Source organism: Numenius arquata, chromosome 1 (genome assembly GCF_964106895.1).
Source record: "Numenius arquata chromosome 1, bNumArq3.hap1.1, whole genome shotgun sequence".
Classification (NCBI taxonomy): domain Eukaryota; kingdom Metazoa; phylum Chordata; class Aves; order Charadriiformes; family Scolopacidae; genus Numenius; species Numenius arquata.
In genome coordinates this window covers 117,523,546-117,533,668 of record NC_133576.1, presented here as the reverse complement: position 1 = coordinate 117,533,668, position 10,123 = coordinate 117,523,546, and the positions used below count along the sequence as shown (strand labels likewise).

Here is a 10,123-nt window from a genome sequence, read left to right as displayed (position 1 = left end):
TCTTAGAAAGAAAAAATCATTTCTCGTGGGCCATTTGCTACCAGGAGAGTTTCATGGTATAAAGCCCGTGGCCGTCACCAGACCTGTCACCAAAAAATAATATGGTAATTTCATGCTTTCAACTTTACACATTTTTAGGTACGCTCATCATTCGCAAGTGTCCAGAGATTTACAGATACAACTTCCATTACATGGTAACGGAGTCACACGTGTAAATTTCTCTACACCGGATGGACATACACTCTTCCTATGGGTCCTTCTAGGACAAAATTTAACATCCCCTCCCTCCCTCCCCAGCCCACCCCCCCCCTTCCCCTCCCTCCTCCCCAAAGTATTTCATTTCTGTAAAATTGAACTCTATACTTCTCAACTCTCCAAGACTGGTAAACTCATGCAACTCAATAGAATATTACATTTCACAAAAATCTGAACAAATATCAGCTTGTTGAGATTGAATTTCTTGTTTTGATTCCAGTTACGGAAGAATATTTTCTTTCATCATATGCCTATATATTTCTTTTCTTACCCTATCATGATTATGCAGGGTATGCAGATCAAAGCTTTGTTTATCAGCTGGTTATATGAAAGATGAAAACTGTAATATTCCCGTGATCCCATACGGGCATTCAATAAAGCAAAAGATGAGTTCCCCTCAAAAAAAAAAAAAAAAAAAAAAAAAAAAGAGAGAGAGAGAAAAGAAAAAGTATGATTTTTCAAGGGCACCTATTAAAAGGACAACAATACTAATAAAAAAAAATTGTATTTACTTAGAAGCATTCAGAATGTCAACAAAACAGCTGCAACTTTTTTTTTTTTTTCCTTTTTGCAATTACAGAGTGGTATTCAGTTAACAGAACAACAATTATTTTTTAGGATGCATCAGAGACAACTGAAGATGAAAAAAATGAACTACATCCCCTCGTATAACTAATTTGTGCTGTGCACCAACAAGAACCTGCTTTAAAACTCCCATGCCAATTTACAACCCCCACACTGTACCAGGCAAGGTTAGTGGCCATTGAAATACCACTAAGGACAGGGCTATCTAAAGACACATTCGGTAGTGTGTTAACTATACAAAAAAAGAGACACTGTACAGTTTAAAAACAAATCTTACACAGCCTTACATTTCAATTTTTTTTTTTTCTTTAAAAGGAGTGAGTTGTGTACAGGGGGGTTAAATGCTTTATAGACAAGAAAGAAATTGCTCTAAAAGAGACTTATTCATCATCATCATCATCTTCATCCTCCTCCTCTTCCTCCTCTTCATCATCTTCATCCTCTTCGTCTTCGTCCTCATCTTCCTCCTCCTCCTTCTTCTTCTTGCTCTTCTCGGCCTTGGCAACTACTTTTTTGCCTGCATCGACCTTCCCTTTGGCCCGGTACGCAGCAATATCCTTGGAGGAGAAAAGCAGGAACAACCTCTCAAAGATTTAACCAGCCAAGAGCTCCCAGCAACTTCCAAATGGTGCTCGGGAACCCAGAGCCACCCAGACATCTGCCCCTTCTCCACTGGGGTGGGACCAGGAGCTGCAGCTTCAGTTAGGGGGTGAACTGAGGCCCAACGCCACAGAAAGGGGCGCCCTCCGTCACAGAAATGACAGCGGCGCGCTGGGACACACTGCTCATGGCTCTTGAGGAATCCCCATTGCCAGGCTCCTGGGAACAGGCTGGAAAAGCCGCTGCCTCGGATTGTAAAGGCAGAGCTGAGCCCCCTGTCCCATAAGGATATAAAGCAGGGAGACCTCTTAAGGTCCCTTTCTAGCCCTGCCTTCTACGGTGCCTAAAGAAACACACAGGAAAATCCTTATCTGAAGCACAAAATTGTAATTAGCCATCCAAAACACACTGGAATGATACGGCCTAATATTTGCAATGTTATGCCTCAGCGAAGAGCAGTTCTACAGAATTCTGCCTCACTGAAGTTTACAAAATAAAAGGTAGAAGAACTTGATTAAAGGGTAGACAGTGCCACCTTCTGCATGCAATAAATTTATTCTAGTGACTTATAACGCACAAAATTCAGTTCCTGTTATAGGAAAGTCAAAACTGTACCTGGAAGACCAAGCCAGAAAGACGGTTAGACTTCCCGACTTTGTGCCAAAATAGTAAAAACAATTACGTGACAGCACTGATCTGCAGGACTTAGAGATACCAGCTACAGAAAAATGTCAACACTTCTACGCAGATGGTCCAAACCTTCAAATATTCCCCACCCAGTTAACATTACACCCCTAATCTTACCGTTCCCTCAGACTCCCTTAAAGCTTAGCATGAAGTTTTCAGAAGATCTGATACCCACCGAGTCAAAAGCCAAGCAGTGAACTACTGAGATTCCTACACCTTACAACCCCATTTGTAAGCGTTAAGAAATAAAAGACTATACCGGTGAAGATTAAAGTATCTGAAAATAAAGACTAATAATTCTATCATTTAAGAAGTCTCTTATGAGTTGTCTAGGCTGTAGGTACGAACCATTACCACACAGGAAGAGTTTAAGTTGCACAGGAAGGACAATGTGGGAAAGCTTCTAGACCTGCAGTTCCTCTCCAGCACTTAATCAGGACTCGGAAGGGCCACATTGCTCACTATAATGCTACAATTTTAAAGCAGTTTTGTTTGCCAGCAGGAGAAAACACCCAGAGGAAGGTCACGGCACACGAATGGATATACATGGCATACATTAGCTATATAGGTGTAAAGCATCATCAGTGGAGGCCAACGTGCATCCCCCTCCTCCCTTACTTTCCTCCTATTGGGATGGGAATCCGCCTCTGGAAATAAAACCACACGTAGCACTAGCCTGTGTGGTGCACAACACACTTCTAGAGCTCCAATTATGATGAGAGGATTTAGTTTTAATAATTCAAGAAATCATGTAACGCACTGCTTCAAATGTATTATTAACTATGTTAATTACTGGGAAGGAGATGGACACGAAACAGGTACAGGAAAAACACATGTCTGAAGTTAGCATCTCATTAGCGTTCTGACATTATCCCAATAATAAACTGAAGAAAGCATCTATGTGTATCAATTATCCCAGTGTTCAGGGAGGCTCATCAATACTTCCGAAATTAGGGAAAACCCATTTATTCTTTACTGGCATTACTTAACACCACCAACTTATCTCAGACCCTGCTGAGACCTATTGTTTTAATAACAATACAGGCACCGTGGTTATCTATTAAACCACCACTGATGGTCCTGAATCACAGATGAACGCAAATAGTTCAACACAAAGGACTGCAATTTAGTGTTAGTGTAATAAACCGTATGCTCCCTTACCTGGTATTTTCCAACAAATATCAGGACATTTGTCATTAGCCTATTAAAATTTGCAAGATCAGGCACCAGAGTACACGAGAAGGAAGAAAATATCTAAATCGTGGCTTGACCTCCCCAAACCATCTCCACAACTGTCAACATTACCTTTTCATACTTCTCCTTCAGCTTAGCAGCCTTTTTTTCGTAAGGCTGTTTATCATCTGCAGCGGTGTTGTTCCACATCTCTCCCAGTTTCTTTGCAACATCCCCGATGGACAGACCGGGATGTTCTCCTTTGATTTTTGGACGAAACTCAGAGCAAAACAAGAAAAAAGCCGAACTACAGAGAAGAAAAAAAAAAAATTATTTTAATTTTAGACTTTACTAAACAGAACGTTTTGTGGCCTTTGTTACTGTTTAAGGGAGTTTTAGAAACGCACCTTAAAGTGAGACAAACTTTTATTACAATGGAAGATATTAGAACTGAATAAACTACTTCAAAAACTTAACACATCCTTGTGTCTTCAGTAGTGCTGCACATCTGGTCCCGTTTCTGACAACACAAATTTTTACATACCACATGCAGAGAAAATGTTGAAAAAGGAGGAGTGAACGATACCAGGGGAGCAAATGTTATGTCAGAACTGTTAAAGACAGAGAAGCTGCAATATCTGTTTTGAAATTTAGGATTTCCAGATGACAGCATCAGCCCAAATATGAACATCCACTTGCACAGGAACTTCCCTGTTCCTTTCAGCATTAGCTCCACTTAAAACACATGCAAAAATGTACTGCTACAAAGTATTGGTGTCTAGAACCAGGTGAACCTCAAGTCAGCCATCTTTACGTAGTGGCTGAAGCTTTAATTCTCCAAGCTCTTTTTGGCGCAAGATCATGCCTCTAACCTCTTCTGTGCAAAACCCTCCTGAATTTAAAATGGCCAATCAAAAATTCTGCTCAAGCCAACAGGGGAGGGGAGAGCAGGGCCTGAAATATTTCACTGCCATTTTACACTGGAATCACCCTTTTAACAGAAATTGGGAACGCAAGTCAGAACCGCATGTTGACTATTTATGCACTCACTTTTAAAGGCTGATGTTATTCCACCTTAGATAAAGAGGGCCAATCTGAATCCACAAACCTGTAACTTCTAACTAAAATCTCAACCTATCTTTACGCCGCCAGTCAGGAAAATCACGTAGTATTGTATTTCTGAAGCTCCTAAACCTGGAAAAAATGATCTCCAGTGTGATGATCTCAAACACGATAACCTAAAACCAGGAATCTACTCACGGAGGCCTCTTCGGTGCATTTGGATCCTTGAACTTCTTTTTTGTTTCCCCCTTAGGTGGTACATAGTTTTTCATTTCTTTTTCATAACGAAGCTTGTCAGCCTTTGCCATATCTTCAAACTTCCCTTTCTCCTTAGAAGACATAGTCTGGAAGGCAATTAGAATCAAGGAATATCAATCAAGTTGGAAAGGACCCGTAAGGATCAAAACAGTATTTTAAGATTCAAAAGCATATCCAAGTCCATTCCAAAATTTCAGTTGGGGGAGCTAAAGGTAAATCAAGAACAACAGATATTTACCAGTAATCTTACAACTGCACTTCATACTTACCTAAGAGCCGAACTTTTAAAGAAATAACTTACAGTCTTGAAAAGTATTTCACACAAAGTTAAAGGTTTTGTGGCACTTTCAGGCGGTTATTCCTACCTTCCATCGTTCTGAGCATTTTTTTGAGAACTCTGAAAAGTTCACTGAAGCATCTGGATGTTTCTTCTTGTGCTCCTCCCGGCAGGTTTGCACAAAGAAGGCGTATGAAGACATTTTACCTCTCGGCTTCTTAGGATCACCTTTGCCCATTTTTGCTGATTTTCTGTAACAAAGCATAACAAAAAGAGAGACCTTTAAAACTTTTTACAAACCAGTGCAGAAAGGAAGGCACAAGGAAGGATCATGCCAAACAAGACCCGTCAGAGCAGTATTCCGAACTCATACAACAGGAAGAAGTTTCTCTTCTGGAAAATTTACTGAAGATTTCTGCCACGGGCATTTAAGGTGACCTGGAGGCAAGCAACCTGAAATCTCAAAGGGCCTTCAAAACGTGCAGTTCTTGTCTCCTGCGAACAAAAATGTCCTTTCCATGCAATCTGAAGACACGCACTAGCATCAGTGCAGTGGAGACTGCACTCCTTGATCACTGCTAGTGTATCAATCCTATGCTTGGAATGAATAAATTATATTGAAAGAAGGAGGAAAAGAGTACTCGAGTACTCCGTCTCAGCTGACTTCATGGGTTAGTCATTTTTTTTTTTATTTCCTAAAGCCCATATGGGTTAGTAAATTTTTTTATTTCCTAAAGCCCATACTTCTATCCCCCTCCCCTGGAGGCCTTGAGCACTCATTTGCAAGGAACGTGTATTTTTTTATTATTTTTGTACGCCATATATAATCACTCCCCTTGAAGTGTACTGCAAAAACTTACTCTCCCTTTGTATGTATACCTAGAAATACAGGAATGAAACACCGCACTCGGTCAAACATGTTATAACCAAGCCAGGGACGCTGAAGTATGACATTTACATATGACTCGCAAAGCTGCGCTGAGCGCGAGGGCTATCTGATTCTTTCAGGGAGTGAGAGGGAATGAAAAATACCTTCCCGTAACTTTCACACCCAAGTCAGACATTCAGAGTATTTCTTCATAGCTCCCTGGAAAAAGCCACTTGCACCCTGACAAAACCCTGCTCTTCAGCAGGAATTAAAAGAAAAAAAAAAAAAAAATAAAATGGGGGGGGGGGGGAAGTGCACGCACCGCCTGCCCGTACTGCCACAGAAGCAGCATTTCCTATCGGTTTGGCGGATAGACAGAAACAGATTTCTGCTCTGTGACTAAACACGTCCGGTTTGAAGTTTCTATCAAGTAAACAAGAGGGCTGAAGAACCGGGAGCCGCTCCTGCCTGCCATGGAGACGTTTCCAGAGCCGGCCGGCGGCAGCGGGGGGGTGAAAGGCAGCCGGGGCCGGGGGACGCGGGGCAGGGGGGCTGCCGAGGCGTGGAGGGGCTGCGGGGAGGATGGGGCACCCCGACCCGCAGGCTGCGGCCCTGAGCTGGCGTTTAAAAGCCTCCTTCCCGCCATTTTGGACGCTTCCCCTGCGAGAGGGGGCAGAGGAAAACTTCAGGAGTCCCCTAAGAGACCTGATGGGGGTGGAGGAGAGAAAAAACAAATGTATCAGAAAAAAAAAATAAAAATAAAGAGTCCCGTTATTAGGGAAAAGCTGCGAAAGTTTTATTTTGTCTTCACGCGAGGGCTCGCAGCCAGCGGGCGGCAAGCACATGCCCAGCAGCCGGCCACCGGGGCTGCGGCTGCCCGCGGGCGGCGACCCCCGCTCCCAGCCCCGGGACAAAGCGCCCTCCCGGCCACCGCCCCCGCCCGTCCCACCCCCCGCGCCGTCCCCGAGGCCTCCCCCGCTTCCCCGCCGCCATGAGGCCTGGGCCGGCGAGGCGAGGCGCGGCCTGCACGCCCCGCGCGGCCTGCGCCGCCGCAGCGGCGGCGGTGGCGGCGGGAGCGGCCGCCATGGCGCAGGCTCCTGGCGGAGGAGGTCACCCGCCGCCGAGGCTCCTTCCATTTTGTGCGCTGAGGAGAAGCGAGCCGCCCCCCCCCACCCCGCCTTCCCGCCCCCGCCGCCACCACACCCCCCCCCGCGGCCCGGCGGGCGGGGCGGGGAGGCCAGGCCGCGGGACCCCCGACGAGGGGCCGCGGCGGGGCCAGGCGGCGACCCCTGGGGGCCCGCGGCGGCAGGGGCTGGGGCGGCGCGGAATGGCCGCTGCTGGCGTCGCCCGCGCCCGCCGCGCAGAGAACATGGCTCCTTCCTCCCTTCCCTTCCCTTTGTGTGAGCGCGCCCGCTACCCTGGCGCACAGGCTCAGCCATTGCAGCCGGGGGAGGGCGGGCAGGCGGGAGGCAGACGGGGGGAGGTGGGTGGGAGCGGGGAAGGGGGGGGCCCGGCGCGCTTCCAGCGCCTGCCCGAGGAGTCCCGGCGGAGCGGGCAGAGCCCCGGCGGGGGACCCCCCGCTCGCTCCTGCTCCCCGCCGAGTTGCGCGGCCCCCTCGGCCGCGGGGCCCCCTCGCCCGGGCGAGCGGCGGCGGCTGGAGAAAAAAAAAAGTTCCCCCGAACTGCGCCCCCGCCCGCCCGAGCGCCTCTCTGCTCCGTCGCCGCCGCTCGCCTTGTTTTCTCGCTCGCGGCTCCCGTCAGCCATGTTACAGCCGGGCGGCCGCGGGGCCAGCGGCTCCCCGGCCCAAGCCCCGCTGCCCCCACGCTCCTCGTCGCCCCGGCGGCGGCCGGCGGCGCAGCGCGGCCCGCCCGAAGCCCTCCACCGCCTCCGCCGCGCCTGTGCCCGCCGGCTGCCCCGCCGCCGCAGCGATGGCTACGGCGAGGCACCGTAAGCAGCTTACAGTGGGGCACGGCGCGGCCCGCGCCCCCCGCGGCGGGCGACCCCCGGCCGCTCGCCCTCCCCCCCATAGCCCGGGCGGCTTCCTTCGCCCGTTCTCCCTCCCGCCGCCCCGTTCCCGAAGTCGCCCGCCGCCCGCGCCCCCGGCGCCCCCGCCCCACCCCGGCCGAGGGGCTCGCTGCCCGGGAAGGGTCTCCGGGGCGCAGCCCTGCTCGGCTTTGTGTGCCGGCGCCCCAGCCGGCGCTGCCCCGCGCTCGGCGGGCAGGCAGCGGCGGCGGCACGGCGGGCAGCTCCGGCTCACCGCCCGGCTGCGAGCGAGCGGGCGAGCGCGCCCGGCCGGCCCGGCGGCCCCCAGCGCGTACTCACCCGTGTCAGAGTCGGCACGCAGCCCTCGCTCGGCCCCGAGCCCCAGAGACGCTACCCCGGCCGCCCGCCCGGCCCCAGCGCTGCCTGGGTCCCTGTGTAGCCCGGTGCACCGCAATGGCTGTGAGAGCGGGATCGATACGCAGCCTCCTCACACTCTCAGCGCTGGTAACATTACTCTCAACACAGCCCCGTCCCCATTGGCTGCCGCCAAGCCAGCCGCCGCGCCGATTGGCCGAGGCCCTTCCATTGTCCTGACCAGAGAGCTCCGCCGATTGGGCGCGGCGCGGGACACGTCACTGAGGATTGAAAGGGCGCGCAAATATAAAAGTGAGTGGAGGGAGCCGGGCGGCGGCGGGATGCAGAGTTCTGAGGCGGCGGCTCGGCGCTGCGCCGCCGCCTGCGAGGAGAACGGGCCGGCGCCGTCCCGCTGGCGCCCTGCTCCCCCTCCGGGGCGGCGGGGCAGGGCCGCGGGGAGTCCCCCGGGCCCGGGAAGGCCCCCGAGCCCGGCCCCCACCACCCCGGGGGGAGAGCGGGGCACCGGCGCCGCGGGCGACCCCGCGCTGCCCTGGCAGCGCCGCCGCCCCATTTCACAGACGCGGAACCTGAGGCTCGGGGCGCGGAGGGGAGAGCCCGCGTTCTCCGGCTCCTCTCGCCCGGTGCTGCCTTCCGCTGCTGCGGCGGTGTGCGCACAGCGTTATGGGGTAGTTTGGGATGGGCTTTTTTTTTTTTTTTTTTCTTTCTTTCCAGAAATGGGTAAACCATTTGCAAGAACAAGACTAGGAAGGTGTTGGCTCTCTTCGTAACTCCCTGGGTGACAAGGAGCAGGTCGGGGTGGCCGGGCGGCCCCCCAGCTCTTCTGGAATGATGTCTCCAGCACCATCCCGGGCGTCCCAGTGCAGAAGCCGGCTGAGCTAGCAGAAACTTGTCACTCCGGGCCACATCTCGCCCATCCTTCGCTGCCACTCCTCTCCCTGCTGTTCTTTTATAGCCACTCGCACTGTATGAATCGCCTGTCAGACAGCAGGAATACACCTTGACGCCTGCCTCGCTGTTTACGTCTATTTTACCTGTGCAAACAACCCTGGGAGGAGCACTGTTGTGATAAAGCTAAAATCACTGCCCTTCCCGGGAAGTAACAGAAACTTGAATGAAGAGAGCTATATGCGGGTGTACATACACAAAACCGTTCTCACCTCATAACTGCCGTTAACGCTGGCGATACGAGTAGCAGGTAACGTTAAGAGATGGTCTGTATGATCCTTTAAAGTTTTGTAGGCCACCTAAGCATGAAAATAGGACAGATCCTCACGTGACAGATCACAAACCCTTCCGAAACTTCACGGATAGGAAAAGATTTTAAGACAACCTGATAATTAGGTAGATTTTCAAAATCAACTATTTACACATGAATGTTTGTGACCAATAATAAAAATAAAAGCATTATCATCTGGCAAAATAAAATAATTGATAAAGTCTCTATCTTCTCTTTGGTGGGACCGCGGCTAACAGCATTCAGCAGCAGGAATTAACTACATTGAAAAGTGAATCCTAAGAAGTTGTGTCAAAGGTCCCAAGCAAAACCAGCCTCTAAATCCAAGCGTGATAATACCACGCTGCGTGCTTAGACCTTAGTAAGAGAGAAACTTAGAGAATACCGGTCTATTAACTTTAGGCCTATGCAAATGGAAAGCTGTACAAATATCAAGAATTTAAAAAAAGCCCCAAACCCACATCTTAAAGTCATAATTGTAGCAATTTCCAGTGCAGACAGGCCCAAGTTCAATAAACTAGCTTCCTCTTTCTTCAGATACAAATGCGATTAAAAGAAACCAATATAATTATACTGGTCACAGCTCGCTGCAGACACTTTCATGCTGGGATGGCTCGCTTCTCTACTAGCTTGCATCCATGTTAGGTAGTTTAAACCATTTCAATCGTATCAGTAGAAGAGTCATGATGACATCCTGTGAAGATTCAACCAAATAAGTGGTAGCTTTGCATGGTTCGTCTCTAGGAATTAAGCCACAGAAGAGGCT

General features: G+C 50.2%; 1 protein-coding gene across 1 annotated transcript; it reads right to left on the bottom strand.

The window, feature by feature from the left end:
* Positions 1 to 477: 477 nt before the first annotated feature.
* Positions 478 to 8,282, bottom strand: HMGB1 (high mobility group box 1). Its single transcript, XM_074168266.1, has 5 exons — positions 8,088 to 8,282; positions 4,986 to 5,148; positions 4,561 to 4,706; positions 3,433 to 3,607; positions 478 to 1,397 (listed from the first exon to the last, which is right to left on the bottom strand). Exons 2-5 carry the CDS (start codon positions 5,133 to 5,135, stop codon positions 1,221 to 1,223), a joined length of 648 nt encoding a protein of 215 aa, XP_074024367.1. The 5' UTR covers positions 5,136 to 5,148; positions 8,088 to 8,282; the 3' UTR covers positions 478 to 1,220.
* Between the last annotated feature and the right edge of the window lie 1,841 nt (positions 8,283 to 10,123).

Coding starts and splice junctions, on each gene's coding strand:
- HMGB1 (XM_074168266.1), bottom strand. CDS start 5,135: ATGGGCAAAGGTGATCCTAAGAAGCCGAGAGGTAAAATGTCTTCATAC. Junction 4,707..4,985: donor AATGCTCAGAACGATGGAAG/GTAGGAATAACC, acceptor ATTGCCTTCCAG/ACTATGTCTTCTAAGGAGAA. Junction 3,608..4,560: donor AATGCACCGAAGAGGCCTCC/GTGAGTAGATTC, acceptor TCTTCTCTGTAG/TTCGGCTTTTTTCTTGTTTT.